At 42.8% G+C, this 23,702-nt stretch overlaps 2 protein-coding genes across 2 annotated transcripts; one reads left to right on the top strand and one right to left on the bottom strand.

Moving 5' to 3' along the window:
* Nucleotides 1–1,132: 1,132 nt before the first annotated feature.
* On the bottom strand, nt 1,133–20,114 carry UBR7 (ubiquitin protein ligase E3 component n-recognin 7). Its single transcript, XM_089522432.1, has 11 exons — nt 19,638–20,114; nt 15,805–15,938; nt 14,927–14,987; nt 14,002–14,097; nt 12,495–12,548; nt 10,417–10,522; nt 9,088–9,260; nt 6,792–6,920; nt 3,435–3,597; nt 2,603–2,664; nt 1,133–2,223 (listed from the first exon to the last, which is right to left on the bottom strand). The coding sequence occupies exons 1-11, from the start codon at nt 19,872–19,874 to the stop codon at nt 2,131–2,133; spliced, it is 1,308 nt and encodes a 435-aa protein (XP_089378558.1). The 5' UTR covers nt 19,875–20,114; the 3' UTR covers nt 1,133–2,130.
* A 1,034-nt stretch (nt 20,115–21,148) lies between these two features.
* GON7 (GON7 subunit of KEOPS complex) lies at nt 21,149–22,061 on the top strand. Its single transcript, XM_089522434.1, has 2 exons — nt 21,149–21,384; nt 21,765–22,061. Exons 1-2 carry the CDS (start codon nt 21,192–21,194, stop codon nt 21,860–21,862), a joined length of 291 nt encoding a protein of 96 aa, XP_089378560.1. The 5' UTR covers nt 21,149–21,191; the 3' UTR covers nt 21,863–22,061.
* Nucleotides 22,062–23,702: the final 1,641 nt, after the last annotated feature.

Here is a 23,702-nt window from a genome sequence, read left to right as displayed (position 1 = left end):
GTGGCACATGCATGTGGCTGCGCCACCATTGGGGACAGCCCCCATTGTCCCTCATAGGCCAAAGGATGACAGTTAAGGAGGGAGGAGCCTCTTTCTTCAGGCTAGCCTTGATGGAGTTGGGCCAGCCTATTCTCTCCCTCACATGATAATGAAGTATCACTCCAAAGGAATCCCCTTAATCTAAAGCAATGTCTTAAGCTGCCTGATGTAGAGGACCAACAAGTCCCCCCCGCACAACATGCCAGGAACCAGAACCATTTGTACTGTGGACTACAACTGCTTTTCTTTCCTGGAAACTTGCCATAGGCCAGCAAATAACTCAAAGGAGCAACACTCATCCTTAGTCCTGTTTCAATTGCGCCTGGGTCTTTTCTAAGGGTATTTTGAAAGAACTAGTTTGTTTTCAGTGCTTCCCTGTAGTCAGTCAATTTTATAGAATCATAGAAGCCTAGGGTTGAGAGTCCAAGGGTCATCCAGTCCAACGGAACTCACAATCAAAGCACCCACAAAAGATGGCCATCCAGCCTCTGTTTAAAGACCTCCAAAGGAGGAGACTGCACCATTCTTCAAGGCAGTGTGTTCCAAACAGCTCTTACTGTCAAGAGGTTCCTCCTAATGTTGAAGTGGAATCTCTTTTCCTGTAGATTTGCTCTTCTTTCCCCAGACTTACCTTCCTGGAATACTGAGGGAAGGGCCAGTGGATGGATATTAGACTGAATGCCTTACAGAAAATGTTCTCACTGTGGGTCATCAAACTATTCCCAAAACTATTCCCAAATTCACAAGATGTTTATAGGTAAGGTTTCTGGACCTAGTGAAAGTTGAAAAGTACCTCCTACACGGTGAAAGTGATTATTGGTATTTATGAACTCAAAGAGATTTTTGTCAGAATCCTATAGGTAGGTTATGGCCTCCACAGAAGTGGTTGGACATTCCAATGTGGAACACTCACATTTAGTTCAGGTTCACAAAAGCCATGTCATGTATGTTGTGGATGTACAGAAAACGGTGCTACCTGCCACTGAACACAAGCACAATCAACATGTATCCCAGATGCTGAGAGTTACACTGCACAACTGCAATGCAGTCTTCAAGAGGCTCCCATCATTCCCAAACTCAGCCACACTACTAATGACAACCAACTGCTTTATTGACGTGTAAAAGCCAAACAGTGTCAGAAGAGAACATTTGAGTACTGGAGTCATACACAGACTGAAGAAACATTTGCCTGAGCAGTTGATAAAAGTTAAACAATAAGAAAACTCTGCTTTGGGAGCTGATTTCAGCTTCCTCAACAGTGTTATTGGTCTAGTCTTTATTATCACAACTTTGAACTTTACAGTTTGGTAAGCAGCTTGATGGCTATCCTGTCTTAAACATTTATGAACTAAAACCATTATATAAGCTTCCAGAAATCCTTTACAGGCTAAAAAATATATATAAACTAGTAATACCACCCAGTAGAAAGCAATTTATTTACATTCTATGCAGGCAAGAAATCAAGACATATTGGAAGTAAAAGTACTTCTTAGAAAATCCTTCTGTACAATGGAGCTTTTCTATCCAGGAACTTCTATTAGGAATAGTCACTATTGTCTCAAAGGGGTAAGTACAACATAATTTTAGCAAGAAGCTGTAATTCAAAAAAATTGCATTGTGATCCTGTAAGCACTGTGATTTTAGCCAACAGCAATAGCCCAGAATTTTTGTACCAGAAATTAGTAAGAGTATAAATTTAAACTGAACAGGAATGAACTATTGCACTCCAGACTGAAATCTTTCTGAAAACGATAAACAAGGATCTGTTAAACACATTAATCTGGGTTTTAACCATATGAAGGATTTTTTTGTAACTATACCAGCTTAGGAGGCCTCTAGAACCCTTTCTAAAAAGATACCCTTAACACCTAACCATCCCACCCCACTGTCCTTCAACACAATAAAACACTTCTGAGAATCAATGACCTTGTTTGCTTTTCAGACCAGCTGGTATGAAACCGGATCATATTTAGACAGCAACACAATAAGACAGTCTCATAGAACAGAAGCTGGGTTAAACCTGGAAAGAAAAACAAAAAGCTAGCAGAAATAGCTTTAAAAAAATCTTGTCCATAAAATTTCCCAAATGGTCTAACTGCAGTAATACTGCATCCGGTCTGTCCTCCTCCTCTTCCGAGACTGAAACTCTTCGAAGAACTGTTGAATGTCCTCTCTCTTAACAACCTGTGAAAGTCATCAGAAAAAGAAAATGAAACTGATACAGCAATATAAATTTTTAATATAAGAAAAAGGTACCTTGAGTAGGAAATCTGATAGGTATATGCTTTCATAGACTACATGCCAGTTCTAAAGCATGAACAGTAGTCCTGAAATACAGGTATGCATACACTTGAGTTGTTTTTTAAAAACAAAATAGTGAGGTGCATGTATTACTCAGTGAAATACTAGAAGACTCTTCATTTTGTTTTGAATTATATTTCCTTGATTTAATTAAAACATATTCACAATTACCTGTTGCTGTTACTGGAGACAGTTACTACATTTTTCAGTTATCCAAAACTACCTTGACAATAATCACTTACATAAGAAGTAACATACTTACTGTTCCTTCATCAGCAAATCTTCGCAAATAGTCTGTCAATTCTGTTTTCAGATCATTGTATTCTAGACAGGAAAAAAAAAGGTTTTATTGTATTTGCACTTTGAATGAATTCTTTTATCCAATATACTGACCTGGCTGGTACCAATAAAAAGTCATTTATCAGCATTGTGCTAGCGACATAAATAGGCATAAGATGCACTACAGTGGCAAAGATGCATCTCGAGGATTCCTCCAAATTCCTGCTTTTCATTATTTTGTGTACCAACAGACATGTATGGCTGCAGTTCTGCAGCAGGAGACAAACATGCATATCTGCTGATCTCTAAATTTTTTAGCAGTCAAGATTTCTCCTTGTTATTAACTTATTGTATCATCCTATGACTGGCAGAATAACCCATGAAAGTAAAACTACTTTGCATAACTTAATCCAGTTGCAGAATTTTTACTGTTTTCCTTCTGCAAAGTATTATCTGAATGAAGTTTTGTCGAAAAGATCAAAACAGGTTCTACTAAAATATTGTCCTGCAGGTGAACAGGTTTCAGAAAAGAGAACAAAGACTGACAGTGATATCTATGTATCTGGGTTCTTATTTAACCCAAATGGGTAATGTCAAGGGGGTTGTGTGACTTTTTTTTTTGGCTTTTTATGACATCTTGAAATTTTAGGAAGAGTTAAAAACCAACAGCTATTCAAGCTAGAAAGCCACAATTCACTAGTACAGCCCAAGCAAAAAGCCTAATAAGAGACATATTAAAAGTATGTTCCTACAAATTACTTGTATCAAGATATATTAAGAAATTTTGATTTCATATTCAAATTTCAGGTACTTACCACATATGAGCTCTACTTGCTGGACTCTGTTCATGCTGCTAAGCGTGTCCATTAGTGGATCTCTTCTATCTGCTTCCTGGTCACTTGTTCCTTTATTTTCGTATGCCAAAACTGTATCACATTCATCTGTTAAGAATTGGACTTCCAGATCTGAATACATTTTCTGAAAAATACAAGTTCATTTTCATTGTACAAATTTACCTGTACATTTATTACACCCATGGCACATTTTTCACTCTTTGAAGAAAAACCCAAAACACATTCTAAATATTTCCAAATGCCATGAGGGAAGTGGCAACAGTTCACAGCTGGCATCTGCAAGTCAAGTATCAACAGATTGTCGTATCAAGAACAAACAAAAGGCAAGCATCAAAACGTAGCAGCTTGGAGGAAAGCTTGGCTATGGCAGCACCAGTAGCTGTCAGTTTAATCAGAAGAAGAAATGTGGTAGCAGCTACCTCTTATAAAAAAGAAGGTTGCTTTTTCCGAGTAATCATCTGTGAACTCACACATATGGGATTCTCTGAGCTTGCAGACCATGCTCAGAAACTTCTATAGCCAAATCTCTTTATCTGAGGACCCTTCTCCTGCATACCACACATCCTCAGTATGACTCCCACTTAAACTTCCTCAGTTCCATGTCTGCCAGAGCAGTAAGCTGCCAAAGAGGTTGATCATCCATAAATCAGATGATGACCCATGAATCCAAAGTTACTGGATTCCAAACTGGAAAAAAACGAAAATCAAAAAAAGGAATATCGCTGAGAATGAGGAAGACGATTGAAGATGGCACTTCAAGTCAGACTGCTTTTTCTTTAATAGAAAGAATGGCACTTGCTAGAAGTTGGGGATGTTTAGACAGGCAGAGATGAATACTGGGCTGAGGAAAAGGCAGAATGACAAGTTCACATTTGCGTGTGCAGATGTGTGAATTGTTCTTGGCAGTAGTCCCCATTTTCTGAGGTCCTTAACGATGGCTCTAGCTTCAGATGAGACCCCTGAAGAATGAAATGAGGCATGACACCGCAAAGCAACATCCCCAACATGAGTGTCTGCCACATAATCTCAAGCAAGCTTGTTTTCTGCTGCTCCAGAGAACAGGACCCGGAACAATGGATGCAAGCTACAGGAAAAGAGATTCCACCTGAACATTAGGAGGAACTTCCTGACAGTAAGGGCTGTTCGACAGTGGAATGCACTCCCTCGGAGGGTGATAGAGTCTCCTTCCTTGGAGGTCTTTAAACAGAGGCTTGATGGCCATCTGTCAGGGATGCTTTGATTTGGATTTCCTGCATGGCAGGGGGTTGGACTGGATGGCCCTAGTGGTCTCTTCCAACTCTACGATTCTATGATTCTATAATCAGCAACGTGTAAAGCTGTAGCAACTTGTTGGGTGAACAAAATGTGAGTCTCAAAGTAGAAAAAAGGGACAGCCTTCTTAATCTCCACAGCAGTCTTTCAAAAAGCAGAGTGACCATCCCCCACAGATATTGTTGGTATGCCCCCATTCAAGCCTGATCATCTGAGATGCAAAGTGAGAGTACTGCAGTAGAATACTTTAAGAGCCTTGAAATAAACACACGTCATTAGTCTCCAGGGATTGAGTGTGGCTTACTGGATGGTTTAGTCTGGCAACAGATGTTTAAAAAGTATAGAATCTTGGACTCGATACAAGTCGTCAATACAGCAAGATGTTGGCTGAACCAATGAAGGTGACTTCCAAGAGCACTGAGCAACATCCACCAAAGCAGGCAGGAATGGAATAGTCATTGAAGGGTCAGAGCTTTGCATTAGATATGACAAAAATCTGCATCAGGAGTTGTGGTAGGAGGTTGCTAAATATCCAGTTACAAAGAACTATCTATTCTCAGTGCCTGATGGCATATGAATAAATGTTGTTCAGCGGAGACAGTGGGTCCTGGTCACAATCAGGTGTGAGGACTGATTCAGTGGAAGAGGAGACGAGCCTTCAGAGCCAGAGCTTGAAGAATGAGAAGAGCGTGCCTGCATGCCAATACATCAGAAGGAACAAGAGTTCTTTTCTCTCCAAACTGACACTGAAAGAACAGCTTGTGGTTGTGGAGGGGAGGCAAAGGCCTTACACTGGCTGACCTGGTGAAAGCTGGTTGATCTAGAAGCGGCCAACTAGGTAGAGGAAAAGGAGGTGTATATGAAAGAGATGCCAAAGGTGGGGCTCTCAAGACCTCAAGATTCAGTGAATCCATAATCACACACAGACCTTGGGACAGAGTATAAGGATAGCAGGGCCTGTACCACGCTCTAGCATCATATGGGTGGTAAGTGTCCCAACATGGTGGAGAGTGTGCCCAGCAGTCATTATAGTAATACCCCACTAGTGGAGTTGGCGGTGGGGAGGAGGATGGTGATGTGTCCTGATGTCATGGTTCTTCCAGTGTGCTAGGTGAGCACTGACAAACTGGCAACCTTTACCTGTGTGAGATGATGGAGGCACAGGAGTGGTAGACTGACCCCTTGCTGAGGTGTGGAATGAGCACCTAACCCTCCAAATGTAACTCAACAATGGACATCCATTGGGTTCAACTCCAAGAGAAGAAAGTCATCTTCCTAATGTTCTACAATGGAGAACGAGGCACAGACAAGGCCAAACCCACAAATAGAAAAAGCGGAATAGACGATGCTGTCAAGTTGAAGGCATTAGATGCCATTAGCACATCTGACTCCTTCAGACAAGCAGGCTTGGACTTTTTTCTGACAAACAAACAAACAAACAAAAAAGAAAAAAAAAACCAAAGAAGAGCAGCAAACACATGGCTTTCAGCAGCCAAAATGGTGGACAAAAGAGAACTGAGGACTTTTGAGCCAGAACTATACTGAGCATGTGCAGTGGGGGGCAACAGGCTCTCAGCTGAAGAAAGGTAACTCTAGAAATTTCTAAAGATGGTTTGTACAAATGCAAAGGATTCCATATGTGTCACAGAGACCACAAAGAACAATGATGCCTTTCTCCCATTTGTCCTTGCTCTTCCCTAACCCAGGGAGAAGCTTGACAAGTGGTGCGGGTGATCAGGAAAGACAAGCTTAATGGTGACTGGCTAACCAAACTTCCAAACTTTAATGGGAGGCACAAAAATCATTCTTTTAGCAAGTGTATTATATAATTCATTATACTATTTAAAATAAGAGCAATATGTCCACCTCCTGAATATTAATTTACTTACTTAATATCCTGCATTTCTCACTGCACAGGACCCAAGCTGGCTGTCCCATGTTTTCTATTTCTAAACTGTCACTTGCAGTTTTATGAGTAAATGCGTTTTAGAATGTTCTATAGCAAATGTGAAGACTACAGAATTAAATATGAATTTTTAACTATACCATGCATTCTTTACAGGTGCACAACTTGCTCCGCCAGTTGTGTGGCCAGAAGGTGGCTGTATTCTTCTTTAGATACTGCCTGGCTTGAAGTTCTTGCAGTGTGCAGGTGGATGCTTCATTTTTAATGGTCTGCAGTAAAATGAAAGGATAGTTTTTCCTTTTCTATAAACAAATTGTGCGCAGGGGCCTAAGACTTGGACTGAGAGTGAGGTTACCATGAAAGTATTTCCTTTGCTTTCCCAAAGATTATAACCAACAGTTTTCTAATTAAATGCCTCACCTGAATAAATCTTACGATTTCATAGCGACCTTTTCACTAGCAAACATAATAAAAAGGTAAAGGTAGTCCCTTGACATGAATGCCTAATCGTAACCAACTATAGGGGGCGGTGCTCAGCTCTGTTCTTAAGCTGAAGAACCAGCGTTGTCTGAGGACTGCTCTGGTGGTCATGTGGCCAGCATGACTGCACCGAACACTGTTACCTTCCCACTGAGATGTGGTAGCTATCTATCTACTTGCATTTGCATGCTTTCGAACTGCTAGGTTAACTATATTAAATACATGCCCCTCCCATACATTTGTGGGTCATTTCTGATCTTTAGTATCTATATCCTATTTCACTACATGCCATTTCATAAACCTGTGCAAATGTACATAGTGACGTAATATAATATACACCAGTGTTAGTCAGACCCTAGTCCCTAGAACATTTGCAGCGAAGAAAAGAACAGTTTTAGCTTATGGGCACAAATACAGTGCCAGTCCCTGACAGATTCAAAGGAACTCCAAAAATAACTGCACCAAACTTCCAAACTGATCTTAGAAGCTAAGCAGGGTACTTGGACAGGAGACCACTGATGAATACCAGGTGCTGTAGGCTATAGGTCCAGGCCTCAGAGGGAGAGAAGAATGCTGGACCTGACCCCCTCCCCACCTCACCATTCCCTTCTCCTTTTGTGTCGTGTCTTTTTAGCTTATAAGCCTGAGGGCAGGGAACAGTCTATTATCCTCTCTGTTGGATTCTCAGTGATTGGGTGGCATATAGATAAATCCTATTATTATTATTATTATTATTATTATTATTATTATTTTAGAGGAAGAACTGGCAAAACTTACCTAAGAAAACCCTATGAAATTCATGGAGTTGCTATAAATGGACAGGCGACCTGAAGGTACAGTAGGTCCTTGCCAGGAGCCCATGGGTATCAAAATCTATGGATGTTCAGGTCCCATTAAATATAATGGTGTAGTAAAATTGTGTCCCTTATATAAAACAACAAAATAAAGGTTTGGTTTTCAGAATTTATATATTACAGTATGTAAAAATATATTTGAGCCCTGGACAGTTGAATCTGTGGGTAAGGAATCCGTGGATACTGAGAGCCAACTGTACATGCACATACATGCCATTCCCTCACATAAGCCTGAGAAGCACTTATGTACACTATACTAACGTAACATTGGATTTTTATTTTACTCTTTGGTTGTTGGTAGATTCACCAGTTGTATACACATCAACTAATAAAATTCTGTATAGTACAGTGGTTTGGGAATGTTCTACTACATTAGGGAACATGCATGGAGATTTAATTGAGTGGTGGTCTAGGAAGGTGATAATTGCCTGAACCATTATGGGTGCATACATTTCAGAGATACATTCTCGTACACTTTTGAAATCCTAGAGATAATCTTAAGTCAGCTAAAAAGTGTTATCAAAGAATACCAACTGAGGAGGCAGTGATAAGACTCAGGTTGTTTAGTACACATTACAGCCAGCATCCTATATGGTGTATTTTGAGCATTTTGGTTATTTGGGTTTGTAAGTCCTTATGACCTTGGAAAGCAGCTGCCAAGAACACAGTGTGTGCTGCCACAATCATTTACTGTCTGAAAGGGGTGTGAAAGAGCATGAGGTAACCAGTTAGCACAGAGAGATGATAGAGTTGGAAGAGACCACAAAGGTCACCCAGTCCAACCCCATACTGCCAGATGTTACAAACAGAATTCTAGCCTGTATCTTCCAATGCTTGACCTATCTGCAAATCCGACAATTTAAAGATGTTTCTATCTGTGTTTCATGAATTTATCCTAACCCACCTGAAGGCAATACAGCAGCCAGGAACAAGAAGATCTTTGGTATTTGTGAAAGTCTACCAGAAGTAACTGCTGTTCTGCTAATACCACAACACTCATAGGAACTGGATGAAAATATCATTATTAAATACAATCCTTCCCCTTTCTTAAAAGAATGTCAGCTTTCAGCTATAACCTCCTATGGAAGAGAAAAAGGTTCACCTTAGAACATTCAGAGCCAGAGCTTGTGGATGGTTCATTGTTTTGTACTAGTTTCTCTTCCTTGGTCTTCATCTGGGAATCTGCACCATTTTCTTTTTTTACTTCTTCAGTTTCTTCAACGTTCAAAATAACTCCATCTTCAGGTGCTGGAGTAATTTTGCTCAAAGTGGGAACTACAAGAGATGGACAACCACATCTAAAATTATTGTGCTGGTGTAACAAAATGTTATTTCTGTCAAGGGTCACCAAAACTGCTCTTTACAATCAAGGAGCGAGCCAGTTACATGCCAACTTCAATGGAAAAATTGTTACTGTCATAGTATCTGACTTCCGAGGGATCCCTCCCAAACAAATTAAACAAATAGAGTTAGAGTCTTTCAATTAGAGGATTTTAGTTATGATTTTGATTACAGAAGTGCAAGTGCTTACATTTATTTTATTCTGATAATTTAGCTGTTCACTTTTTGGAAAACTTTTTTCATGAAGGCCACGAGCAATGCAAAGACAGTTCCACACACAATTATATTTTCCCCCATCCATGAACTAGAAAACAGCAATATATATGTGTGTGTGTGTGTGTATGCGCGCGTGAACTATAAAAATAGGGGGGGGGGAACCCAGCACATAGAAAATGAACTACAACTTTGGAAGACTTTGCAGCTCCAGTTCCATATTTATCTCTTGCATAGATTGTTTAGAGAGGCAGAATCAACTTTTAGGCTAAAATTTATTTCCAATTATGTGTGTTTAGTTATTAATGTTTAAAACTAGAAGCCTAAGAACTTGTGTCCCAACCAATTCAATTGGGTAAATCTGGGAGACTACAGAATAGGTTTCTAAGGCCCATTCCGCACGGGGATAAAGTATGTCCCCAGGACGTACTAGGGTTAGGAAAGGGTGTCCTTTATGCACGGCCCTAACCCTAGTAAGTCCTGGGGACGTACAAAATGGCGGTGCCCGTTCTATATGGGCACCACCATCTTGACATTGCGGATGCATAGTGTCCGCACGTCCCGCAACAGAAGTGACGTTGCGAGTGCGCCATTGGCCACTTGCGGCACCACTTCCGGGGTGCAAAAAGAAGCCGCTTTTTGTTGCGTCTGGGAACCGCACAGTTTGAACGCTGCAGTTCCTGGACACAGCAACCGGCAGTGGCGGCAGACCACCGTTTTCAGGCGGTCTGTAACGCGCCAAAGTTTCATTCATTTCAGTGACATTAAAGAAGTAAATGCAAATGTTTTAGGTAGCTTTGGTATTCCTCCGTGATATACAAATAAACACACACACACACACACACATTAGTGCAGTACTTGCTCTTATTTTACTCACCTGCCAATTTTGGGGCATATGCCCACAGGAAAGGGCAGCGATCCATGCAAGCCTGACATATCATCTCATGAAAATCCCCACTATCTGGAGGGACTTCACCAAGATGCTAAGGAAAAGAAAAAAAGATTAGCGTATTGACTAAAATAAATGAACTCTTCAACAAAATTAGAAAACAGTGACCTTAAACAGCCAAGAATTACCACTTATCATCCTTCAATTTCTATTCTATAATCCAGTGGTTCCCAGCCTGGGGGACGGGACCCCTTTGGGGGTCGAATGACAGTTTCACAGGGGTTGCCAGGGACCCCCCTCAGAGCACCACTTCTCAAACAAAGGGCCTCCAAGCTAAGCTCATTAAAGCGGCAGCCACCTCCAGGCCCCTCAGTTGTTTAGCAACTGCCCACAGTGTCCCCTTTCCTTCCTCTCTTGGGAACATAGAGCTCTGCAAAAAGGAAGAGAGACAGCACAGCCAAAGAGTTCCAGTTTCACTTTGAACCATTGGCCATTGCCATCCTCTGAGTCTGAAAGAGTGTGGCTTCTTGCCCAAGGCAAACCTGTCTCGGGGCTTTCTGGACAGGTTTCTTCAAAGGGGGCTGACAAGTGCCATCCTCTGAGGCTGAGAGTGTGGCTTCTTGCCCAAGGCTCAAGGCAAACCTGTCCTGGGGCTTTCTGGACAGGTTTTTTCAGAGGGGGCTGGCCAATGCCATCCTCTGAGGCTGAGAGTGTGGTTTCTTGCCCAGGGGTCAAGGCAAACCTGCCCTGGGGCTTTCTGGACAGGTTTCTTCAGAGGGGGCTGGCCATTGCCATCCTCTGAGGCTGAGAGAGTGTAGCTTCTTGCCCAAGGCTCAAGGCAAACCTGTCCTGGGGCTTTCTGGACAGGTTTCTTCAGAGGGGGTTGGCCATTGCCATCCTCTGAGGCTGTTTTTGTGATTAATCACTATGCTTTACTTATGTTCAATTTGTAACAATGAAAATATGATTCATAACAGTAACAAAATTAAAGTTATGAAGTAGCAATAAAAATAATTTTATGGTTGGGGATCACCACAACATGAGGAACTGAATTGAAAGGCCGTGGCATTAGAAAGGTTCGGAACCACTGCTCTAATCCCATGGTGAAGAATACCGGAGACAGCTGAAGGCCCGGGAGGGTGAGGGGGAAGAAGTTCCGCCCCAGAAGTCCTGGCATGGGTAACAGCCGGTGCTAGAAATCCTTTTAGTGTGGCCACCCACTCCCTAAAAGGTTTGCCATCACTGCTCTAACCCATGCATAAACATCTCCATAACCACAAATCACCATGCTTCGAAGATATGCAAAATAAAACTGAAGCTAGAATTCTTGAAGTTACCATCCCATTACTGCCTATTCCAGTAAAAAGAGAATAAGCTATCTCAGTGGTGGTGAACCTATGGCACAAGTGCCAGAAGTAGTACTCAAAGTCCTCTCTGTGGGCACACACACCATCACCTCAGCACAGAGTTCACCAGAGTTTGTTACTAGGAAGTCAGAGGGACAAGGCACTTTGTGATAAATAAGTGGGTTTTGGGTTGCAGTTTGGGCACTCAGTCTCTAAAACATTTGCCATCACTGAGCTATCTGGTTGTATTAATTATGGCCCAGTACATACTGGCCCCAAAGGACGCCCTCATCATGTGCGAGGGGTGCCCCGCCCACACATACCTCGCACGTGATGAGGGTGTTCTAGGTGCGAGATTAATAGATGGCGCGCAGCGATGACATCACTGCTGCGCGGCACCCAAATGGAGCCGTGCAGCAGTGACATGCTAGCGCCACCACAAGCTATTTGCGGTTGCACAAAAAGGAGCCACTTTTTAGCAGTCTTTTTTTTGCGTAGCAGCGCTGTGCAATTTAGTAGCTGCGGAGCTGCTACACAGCAATGAGGGGCAGCTCCCAGCCGCCTCTTCCTGGCACTCTGTACCGCACCATTGTTCATCTATACAACTTTTTAAAATTAAGGCTCAGAACTGTAAGCCTGGTATAAATTTGAAAAAAAATCTCATCTGACAGGTTACATTTATCATTGTTATGTTTCTAGCCCTTTATTAGATGTGCTTACCCGTCCATGAAACCAATCTTCACAAACTATGCACTGGATCATTTCATCTGGAATCTAAAAATAGAACCACCGCATTAAAAATAATACACTAATCTTTCAAACCTATGTAGAACTGCCAATGTTTTAGAAGTTTCAACAAGTATAAAATGATATAGCTTGTCTATTGATCAATTTTAGCTAGCATTCACATAAATCACCCTTGCTAAAGCCAGTATTGGCTGTGCTTTCCTTTCCAATTAAAAGTGATTATTTAGAGTTTTAAAGGTAATTAATCAGAAAGCCAGTGTGGCGGAGTGGTTTGAGTGTTTGGCAACAACTCTAGAGACAAGGGGTTGATTGCCCGCTCATCCATGAAACCCACTGGGTGACCTTAGATAAGTCACATGCTCTCAGTCTCAGGGGAAGGCAGTGGCAAACCTCCTCTGAACAAATCTTGCCAAGAAAACCCTATGGTAGGGTCGCCATAAATCAGAAGCAACTTGAAGGCAAACTATCTTAAGTAGCTTCTCATCTGATATAAACCTTTCTGGTATTTAAGATCTACTAATGAGACCCAAGGCTAAATTTTCCTCTGACATAACATATTCTCTATCCTCTGAGGAGAGGTAAACCTACGTGGATTTTCTATTTCAAGGTTTTTGTATGATTTTACTGAAATTAGATGTTTGAATACCACATTTGCAATATTTGTGTTTTATGGTACTTTAAACCTTATTAGAAAAAATAAATTAAGGGACAGAATAGACTGCTGTGAAGGGGTGGCTTGAAGCCGCCCCTGAAAAAGCCTGTTTGGGGACGTGGCAACCGCATGCCACAGCCCCAATCTGCCTCTTTGCCGGCCCAAAAAGAAGCAGCAAAATGCCGGTTCTTTTTGAGCAAGCTAAACGCTGGCTTTTCCACCCTGCCGCGGCTTTACGGCACTCCTGTGGTATGTAAATGCCGTGCTGCTGGAGCGCCCAGTTGCCGGCCCACGTCGGGGCAGCCGGGTGGCTTCCAGGCATCTTGGGGGAATGTGGCATCCCAAGCTGTCAGGAAGCCAATGTTTAGAGCTGTACTGTTTTGCTCCTAAATTGACATTTTCAATTACATATTCCGTGGAAAAGAAAATTTACATGTAAATGTCAACAATAAGAGATAACAGAACTTAACACATTAGTTTATTGTTTATATCAGATCATTTTAAGAAATTGTTATTTTTTTATCCATCAACCACTAAATGGTATGTGTTGGGTTTTGTGAATAAACTAGCCTACCAAGTGTGATCTAATCACATTGCATGAAATGTGCTTAAGCTCTTCAAGCTTGCACTTACAGATCATAATCAGTAGTACTATGCATACTGCAAAAAAGTCATCATTTCTTTCAAATTCCATGTGCAGGAGGACTCTTTAGCCATTTTAAAATGGATAACAAACCATATTAAAGTCATTAAAACTTATGTACTATATTCACGTAAGTAGTATTTCAATCTTCGTACACACAACAGTATGAGATATTGATGGTTTACCTCATCATCAGGATCTGGATATGGTCTTTTACAAACACAGTACAACCCATAGAAGTTGTCATTATATTTATTTGCTGGATTCACTGTTGCCTTTTCCTAGAAATAAATGATGAAATGTGTCTTAAACAGAACAAGGGGGGGTGAGAGGATTATCTTAAAGTGCAAAGCCTCTTAAATCACATAATTTATCACACATTAACCTTCCCAAACATAATGCTATGATGTCCTGCAACAGTGTATACATATCAAATAATATTTATTTATTATTTATTTATTAAATGTTCATTCATGAATCTTACTTCCTGAAAACTATGATATATGAAACCATGTGAGATTTCAAAGCTTGTAGGGATAGAAAGAAGAACAATTGCTTTTTACACTCAAGATAATTCAGAAAGAAAACAGCAAAAACTAGACCTCTCAATTAGTTAGCGAGGATCAAGAGTTTCCATTTGACCAATCTCTGGATTGAAGAATTTGTCTTCACTACATAAAGCAATTATGATCTATATAGAGAAGCACATTTATATTCCTTTAGATTAAACTGATCTTCATGTCTGAATAAAAAGCACATTGATACCATGCCTGTAAATGCCATCAGAACTGTGCAAGGCAAGCTAGCAGGATAAAGCAACTTTTAGTGCACAGCATCAACCCAAATGTAAACATGCATCTGGATATGGCTACACATCTGAAATTACCAAACTGCTTGGATACATCTTCAAATGTATATGGCACATGCAGCCAAATGAGTCACAATGAACATCTACATCAAATAACTCCACAAATTTATTTTATCAGTACTCTCCAAAAGGTTGTATAAATTAGATTTATAGAGAAGAAGAAAAATGCAGACAATCACTGGAAAAAACATCTATTTTGTTTTCACTTCTCTAAATAGTACATACAGTATTTGCATACTCACTGGAAGTAGTTTACATTGCAAATTTTTGAATTTGCTATTTCCACAATCACAACGGAAGTTTCTGAAAAGAAAAAAAGATCCAGAATCCTATTTTAGTGTTCTGAACTGTTGCTTAATCTCAGGGAAGCGAATAACAGATTGTATTTGTATCTACACTACAGCAAAATGTGGTGAAATTTATATTTCCAATCATCTGATTCTATTCAACTCTGATTATCTGATTTACAGTCTTAATCATTACTGTACTATAATCAAAATGACCTTCTTCATATTTTAAATTTAATATTTTCCTAAGTCATACACATTTTATTTGGTTGTGTCCCACTGCAGCATCAAAAACCATAAATATAGCTGCAGTGGAGCAGTACAGCAGCTTGGTTGAAGTTTCAAAAACTTCAGGCTTTCTTTCATTTAGGAGACAAGAAGTCATAATCAATGGTTTCTCTTTTAAAACACACATTCTCTGTTCCCACACTCCCTATGCCCTGTAACAGTTTTTTTTATCAACTATAATACAGAAAGTTTCAAAGTGATCATTAACCATTTCCTTTTACAGCCAGCCCTTCATGTCCATGAATTCTGTACCCACTGATTCAAGCATCCATGGCTTGAAGATATCCCTCCCCACAAAAATCCCTAAAGCAAACCTTGATTTTTCCATTTTATATAACACCATTTTGCTACTCCATTGTATTTAATGGGATTTGAGCATTCATGGATTTTAGTATCCACTGGGGGACAAGAAGGCTGGAACCAAACCCCAGCAGATACCAAGGGCCCACTGTACTAAGAATCCAGCTTTAGATGCTTTCATATTTTACAGCAGGGCAAACAAGCTGATCTAAAAAGGATTGTCACATCTTTCTCTCTCATGTTACCTTTTTGTATACAGCTCAAACAATTTGTGGGTACCATGACATTCATAACTGCATGCTAAACAGATCCCTGCTGGTTCTTCGCCTGGTGGTGTACATGTACTGCAGGCATAAAGGGCTTGTCTCTTCACAGCACCCTGGAATGAGAACAACAGTATAAAAATGGAAGCACTGAAAAAAACTGCCAGACTGAAAATTCACCATTCTCTGAGAAGGATCTTTCAATGCTAAACCAGCATCTAGCATCTATAATGGGCTACATAAGGGAAAACAATTTGGGTTTAACTGAGACAATACAGAGCAGCTCTTGGTTATTTGAAAGGCAGATCCAATATGTGTTGTTCAACTTGTGCTGGATGCTGTTACCCTCATCCTGAAGACACAGGTACACAGCTGAGCGTACTCCCCAACTGGAGATTCAGCCCTGAACCTGGAGCTTGATGGTTAGAAGTATGTTCGCAGAGACCAGCTGTGCTTGTGCGTGGAGATGTTAGATCTGGCCACAGCGACACATGTCTTGATTATATCCAGTTTGGTTTACTGTAAGATGCTCTCTTTGAAAACTGCTTACTATCTTCAAGTGAACTGAACAGCTGTGACCAGATTGTTAACTGGGGCTGGCCACAATGAGCATCTGATTCTCTTTTTGTATCAGTTCCACTGGCTGCCAATCTGTTTCACAGCACAATTAAAAATGCTGGTTATGACCTATAAAACCCTATGACCTATAAAACTCTGTTCTAGGCTACGCAAAGGACAGTATCTTCCTTTATGAACCTGTCTGGGTTCTAAGCTCTTTGGTGGGGTGAGTCCTTTCTCCTGGACCCACCAGCTTCCCAAGTATGTTTGATGGGAACAAGGAAGAAAGCCTTCTCAGTGCATGCTCCCAACGCTTTTGATCTCCTTCCCGAGGAAAGTTAAGATGCTGCCTCTTCGTCGTCCTTTCATCCACAAGTGAAAATATTTTTTATTCCAACAGACTTTTAGTAATGGGTTGTAATAGACTTTTAATAGTGGTGTTGATTTTTATTTTCAGTCTTTTAATTGATTTTAATTCTATATGTTGTTTGATTGCATTTTAAAATAGCTTATATATGTTTTATTGATGTTTTTGAATGTGCTGTCCCCTGTCTGCCTTTGTTTTAATTTTTATAAGCTGCCTTAAATACTGATATTTCAAAATAAAAGAAATACAAAAATACAAAAGCATAACAGTGATGGTCCAAAGCATTTTGGATAAGGATTATTCAACCTGTACTTGATTACCAACTAGAAAAACAAGCACAGGTAATAAAGGAAGGGAACAGTGTTATGTTCCTGCATGAATAACTAAGGAAGAAACTAAAAGATACTGCTCTGCACCACTACTACTACAGCTTTACAAGTGCATCTAGATCATCTAGACTATCTCCTTCTACTGAAAGTGATGTACTAAAGAGTTTCTATAATTTCAGTGTATTTCTGTTCCCATTTATGCATGAAGAGCCTTGGTCTAAGCCTGCACAAGTTTAAACCCATCAAGACACAAAAGCAAGACACCTCCTTATTGCTTTTGACACTAGGTACAACATCCCCTGAGCATAGCAGAAATACCCACATGCAACATATGCTACACCAGCATCATCCAACCAACCAGCAGAACAATAACACTGAATGAGACAGGTCAATGACTGAGTGCAGCTATGCAATGTGCAACCACAAAGCACATCGCTGTATACATAACTCCATCTCTGTCACTGTCAGCAAAGCACTTTTGTGAATAATAATAATAATGTTGAATAATTTGTCCCACATGCATAGTAAAACTTACATATGCGTGTGTCACTAACAGAATGCCAGCTATTGTAGGATGACAACAGCTGAGAGTAAGGCTGACTATTCTGTAAAGCCACACGAATACTGGGAAATACAAACAAAGAAGCCTGGTAATATCAGCTGGCAGCAGACTATCAGAGAATATATCAAAGATGAGAACCAGTTACAAATGCAACTCGAGCAGTGAGAATGGAGTAATCCAAAGCTCAGAACTAGTGATAAGAGGCATTAACCTTTTATAAATTTGCTATAATGCAATGGCCATCTGGATGAAACCAGTGCATTCCAATATGTTTTAGTACTTCACTATATACAGTATGTACACAATAACATGTGGCTGACAGAACAAAACTAAGAACCAAGAAAAATGCCAAGATAATTTTAGTTGATCTTCCCCATTCTCAACAGGAACATGAGGAAGCTTGTTTTGGAAAACACTTGGGAACACCGTTATCTAATTACTTCTTACTCTTTATAATATTGCTGTGGCTACAGTGGCTGGACATGAAGGTTATGCATGTCTTGTTTTGAAGTCCATATGTGCATTACTGACAGGGAAACCAACAAGTAAAACAGTTAAGATGATGACTGCAACGTATCAGCTAAAACAAACAGCAGCTCACCTGAGTCAATCATTCCTCTCTCTTCCTTGAGCCTTACATGACTGCTTCCCTCCAAGTCCCCAGAAACTGCAGAAAGGCATGGGGAACCTGTGGTCCCATCCTCTCTTACAACTGGAAAACTGGCTAAGGTTAACAGGAGCAGCAGCGAAGTCCAGCAATAGCTAAAATACCAGGCATAAAAGAGGGCTGCAACAGCACCAGCATTAGACTGGGACATGGGGCAGGTTGAAGGCACCATTAGGCCCCAAATTCACCAGGTGACTCTGGCCAGTCTCTCTTCAACCCGCCTCAAAGAACAGAAAGGAATCTTGCAGCAGCTGTAAGATTAACTGGGAGAAAGGAGTTTATAGTGTAAGCTCTCACAGACTCAGGCTGCAGCTGAACTGCAGAAACAATGTGGTTTGACAGTGCTTTAACCGCCGTAGCTCCATGCTATGGACTCCTGGGATTTGTTGTTTGTGGTGACCCCAGAGCTTCCAGATAGAGAAGGCTAAACATCTCACAAAGCTGCAATCGCAGAATGCTATAGCACTGAGCTGCGGCAGTTAAAGCAGTGTCAAAGAACATTGTTTCCGCAATGCAGATGCAGTACCAGTCTATCTATGGAGCAGACTATTAAGCCATATGCTATTTCTTTCTCCCAGTTTGTCTCATAGAATCAGTCACAGAGTTGGAAGAGACCGCAAGGGCCATCCAGGCCAGCCCCATTCTGCCATGCAGGAACTCTCAATCAAAGCATCACCGACAGATGGCCATCCAGCCTCTGTTTGAAGACCTCCAAGGAAGGAGACTGCACTACCCTCCGAGGAAGGAGTCTGTTCCACTGTCGAACAGCCCTTACTGCCAGGAAGTTCCTCCTGATGTTGAGGTGGAATCCCTTTTCCTGGAGCTTGCATCCATTGCTCCAAGGATGCTTTTTACCGGCTGCATGAAGGAGAGCAGGGATGGGGCTTGGCTCCAGAGCCCAGGAGGAGTTCACTACACCACAAATCCCTGCTCAGCCCAGAATCCCACCGGGAGACCCACCTGGCACCAGTCAGCCTCTCAGCCTCAGAGGGAGGCCAGGGAGGAGCACATGACTCTTGCTTCCCATAAGCTTCGCTTCGTCTTCTCTGTCTCATCGGATGAAGTTATATACAATTGCTTAGAAGGGTGATCTATTAATAACATATTTGTATAATTATAATAATGTAATGTATGAAATAATTAAACATGAATCAATAAACAAATAATCTTTTACCCCTTCTCTCTGTGTATGTGTTTTAATACTGTCTTTTCCAATTGCATTGCCTTGCGTCTGTCATTCGCAGCCTTGGCTCCCTATATTGGGAGAAAGGCGGGTGATAAGGACATCATCATAGCAACGAGAGCAATGACAGTCTCTCTCTGCCGCCTGACCTGCGCGTAGCTGCAGCGCTCGTGGTCGCTCCCTCCCAGCACGGCCCTGGCCTCCTTCTCCAGCTCCTCGCTCTCGGCCAGCACCTCGGCCAGCGACACCACCGGCTCCTCGCCGCCCCTTTCCCCTTCCTCGCTCACGGCGTCCTCGCTCGGCCGCTCTCCTCCTCCTCCGTCGTCATTATCGTCGTCGGTCGTGGTTGTTACCGTTGTCGTTGTCTCGGCCTCCTTCTTCTCCATCTCGCCGACAGAGAACCGTTTCCCTCAACGGTCCCACGGAAATGAAAAAGAGGCGGGAAAATGACCCCCCTCAACGGTCGCTACCGGAAGCGGAAACAGGATGGGAACAGACACACAGGAGCGCGCGCAGGCGCTGAGGATAAAGAGGAGGCCGGCCGGCGGGGCACGTGATTGGTGTCACGTGAGGCCGCGGGAGCTTATTGGTATCACGTGGGTCTGAGGTAGCCAATCATGGCTGGAAAGAACCGAGGGTGAGGAGGAAAGAATGAGCCATATGAGGCCTACTACTATATGAGGCGTTGTCGCTGAGGGAAAGTGGGCGGGGCTCTATTGGCATTACGAGCATGGGTGGGGAGCGTCGGAGTCACGTGGGCCTGAGGCACCCAATCACAGCTGGAAAAAGCCGAAGAGGAGGAAAACAATCCGCAATATGAGGCCTACTAGCTACGTCGAGGTATTATAGCTGAGGAAAAGTGGGCGTGGCTCTATGGCGTCACGGGTGTAGGGGAACGCATTGGAGAGACGTAAGGCTGTGGCAGCCAATCAGGGCTGGAAAGCCGCGGAGGCGGAAACAATCCACTATATGAGGACTATTAACTATGTCGAGGTATTCTAGCTGAGGAAAAGTGGGCGTGGCTCGATGGCGGCAAGAGTGTGGGTGGAGCCTATCGCCATCACGTGGGTATGAGGCAACCAATCACAGCGGGAAAGAGCCCAGTATTGTGGAGGCGGCGGAAAAAATAAGGCGACATAGGACGGAGCTCCCCTTACATTACGCTGATGGTAAGTGGGAGGAGCTCTATAATATCACGTGGATGGGTGGAGCATGGGGCTCCGCGACAGCCAATCACAGCGAGAGAAAACAGCGAATAGGCGGAGAAAATCTCAATACGAGGCCTCTGAGGAAACGTGGGGCGTGGCTCTATGACATCGGACTTGCGGGTGGAGCCTAGGGCGTGCATCGTGATCACGTGGATCCAGGGCAGCCAATCAGGGAGGGAAGGGCCGAAAAGCGAGGATGAGAAAAACAAGGCTTAACCTACATTGAGCTCTTACAGCTGTTGGGAGTTGGGCGTGGCTTTGTGACCTCACGCGCGTGGGGACCAATTGGCATCACGTGAGTCGCGGGAGCCAATCACAGCGGGAAAGAGCGTGGTAGAGAGAAAGAGGTGGAGAAAAACATATCGTTGAAGGGAAGTAGGCGTGGTTTTATGACGTCATTGATGTAAGTGGGTGGGGCCAGGAGGGTCGTTTAGGAGACTTCTTCCGGTTGGAAGAGGCGGGGCTTAGCGGCTGGGCTTCCGGCGGAAGGTCGCGATGGAGCTTCGGGCGGAGCTGACGGACCGCCGAGGGGAGAAGCGTCCTTTGCGGGTGCGCTGCGAGGCTCCTCCGGGGGGCCTGAGGGCTTTGCTGGGCGGCCTGGCTCTGCTGAGGGAGCGGGTCAGCGCCCTCCTGGAGCCTCTGGTGGAGCAGGAGAGGGGCGCCCACGGAGACGGCCCCGCGCCGCCAGGTGAGCGGCTGAGGCCCCCGACGCCGCCGCCTTCGCCCTTCTGGAGGCTGTTGGTGGTGTTAGAGTTCGTTTATAAAGCGCTGCGTGTAAAACAAAATGGAGAGCAGAACGTAGCGACAAAGGAACGGCGCCGTGTTTGTCATTTATTGCCATTCGTTTATTGTCAGTTATTGACGCTTGTTATTTAATATTTATTGATGATCAGTTGCTGCCATTTATTTATTACTTATTTGTTCTGAAAGGAAAGGTGAGCGGCTGCCCCAAAACCAGACTCCTCCGAGGAAAGGGCAGATAGGCATCTGGGGCAGAATGGGAAGCTCTGGGGAGGCCTTCCTGGGGAAATAGAGACGCAGCTCATGCCTCTGCCTTTTTAAAATCAGGTGAGGAAGAAAGCCAGGAGGAAGAAGAAGAAGGCCTTGCGGATGCCAAGCCCTCTCCAGACGGACCTCCATTGAAACGTACCAAAATGCCCTCCTGACAAAGCTCCTGGAAGCGCTTGAGTTTCATCCTGCGGACGCTATTCCTCCAGACAGCGCTGGACCCTTTTGGCAACTAGGAACATGCCAGCCTTCTCACGGCTGATTGTTACTTAATAACGCAAGGGAAGATGGTGATTCATTTGCAAACGTCGCCTGGCCTTTCTGAGCAAGGAAATAAAGTGAGCTGTTTTCTATTCAGTTGCTGATGATGTTTCTTAATGCAGGGAGTATTCACACACAACATTTGCCCCATGGCAGCTTGGACAAGCAGCTGGCATTCCTCCCAACTGTAGAGAAGGAGAGGCGAGTGGGGGTCACCCAGATATGCCTGTATATATAGCCGATCTCCTCCTTTGGAGGTCTTTAAGCAGAGGCTGGATGGCCGTCTGTCAGGGAGGCTTTGATTGAGAGTTCCTGCATGGCGAAAGGGGTGAGGTCTGGTGGATTCTCTCCCTCCAAGGCTACGGTCAGCTGAAAACTATAGGCCCTTGCGGGTAACACACCAAGCCAGCGTGGTGTCACTGTTTGAGCATTGGACTATGACTCCGGAGACCAGGTTTAAATCCCTTCTCAGCCATGGAAACCCGGTGGGTGGCCGTGGGCAAGACAGACGCTCAGCTTTAGAGGATGCCAGGGGCAAACCCACACTGAACCAGTCTTGCAGAAAACAACCTGTCATAGGATCACTATTAAGTCAGAAATGATTTGAAGGAGGCAACAACAACAAAGATAACACACTGCCCGTTATTTCATTCCTCTTTGTATTTAACATCTGGGGTTACTTTGTGAGGAATTGAAGCCAGAAATCACTTCAAAGTAAAGATTAAACAAATGCATAAATGTTACTTTGAAACAGTTGCCCCAAACTGGAGATCCTATAGTATAGACTTCTAGGCCTTTTGTGCCTTTCCCAGCCTTGAAATGCAGGTTGTCATTAAAGGTTACAGATGGTTTGGTCCAGATTTAGTTGCATGTAAATGAACTGAGAGAAGTGGACTTCCTTGGCTCCCTGGAAGTCCTGCATACAATGTAACAGGGAGGTAAATGGGGCAAGCTCTAACTTCAGGATCTGGAAACTGAAAGAGGCCTTTTCAGGAGGAGCTCCACTGACAGAAGGTGCTTTGACTCAGTTTTTCAGGGATCCTCATGACACTACAGTTAGCAGACTCTGTGCCTCAGAGTAGGTAGTAACCCTCTTTGTGATGGAGTAGAGCATCTGTGCACAAGCCTCTTGGGAATAGTGATAATCGTAAAAGGATGCAGCATTCATTAGCCTATGGCAGAACAATCGCTGTGACTTAACCATTCCTGAACCATTGGAGAAACATCATGCAATTACCCTAGTCTTATTCTCAACACTGAGCAGTAAAACTGAAGCACTAGCCATTGCTGTTCATTAGTGTTTTTACAGAGAGATTAATGTTCCTTAGTAATACTTCCTTGGATATAAAGTTTCTTTCATGGATGTTTATATTCCTGACAGAACAAAACTACAGTTGCTAGAATAGGCTTTGACTCTTCCATATGACTAACCAAGTCTCTTTATACAGTACTTCAGTAATTAATGGCCCAGCAAAATGCTTATTTGGAAGTCTTCCTAAGTTCAGTGTAGGTTCTTGTATAAATTCACCTAGGATTGCTGCTTGAGAAATAAGAAAATGCAATTGGCAATGAAAAGGACAGCCTATGATAAGGCAAAAGATTGCATCCTGAGGATTTGTGCGCCTGTCGTCTAACCAAGGTCTTGGTTGTTTGTGTAGATTGCTTTGAAATAAAAATTCTCAGGATCCAGTGTGTTACTTTAAGACCTATCGTGTTCAGTGGGGAAGGTTTCCAGGG

The sequence above is a fragment of the Sceloporus occidentalis genome, unplaced genomic scaffold (assembly GCF_023333645.1).
Source record: "Sceloporus occidentalis isolate IW3139 unplaced genomic scaffold, rSceOcc1.0.p SCAF_4, whole genome shotgun sequence".
NCBI lineage: Eukaryota > Metazoa > Chordata > Lepidosauria > Squamata > Phrynosomatidae > Sceloporus > Sceloporus occidentalis.
Note: the sequence above shows the minus strand (reverse complement) of the source record. Positions and strands in the feature narration are given on the sequence as shown.

Coding starts and splice junctions, on each gene's coding strand:
- UBR7 (XM_089522432.1), bottom strand. CDS start 19,874: ATGGAGAAGAAGGAGGCCGAGACAACGACAACGGTAACAACCACGACC. Junction 10,523..12,494: donor AAGATTGGTTTCATGGACGG/GTAAGCACATCT, acceptor TCTTTTCCTTAG/CATCTTGGTGAAGTCCCTCC. Junction 2,665..3,434: donor GCAAGTAGAGCTCATATGTG/GTAAGTACCTGA, acceptor TTTCCTGTCTAG/AATACAATGATCTGAAAACA.
- GON7 (XM_089522434.1), top strand. CDS start 21,192: ATGGAGCTTCGGGCGGAGCTGACGGACCGCCGAGGGGAGAAGCGTCCT. Junction 21,385..21,764: donor AGACGGCCCCGCGCCGCCAG/GTGAGCGGCTGA, acceptor TTTTAAAATCAG/GTGAGGAAGAAAGCCAGGAG.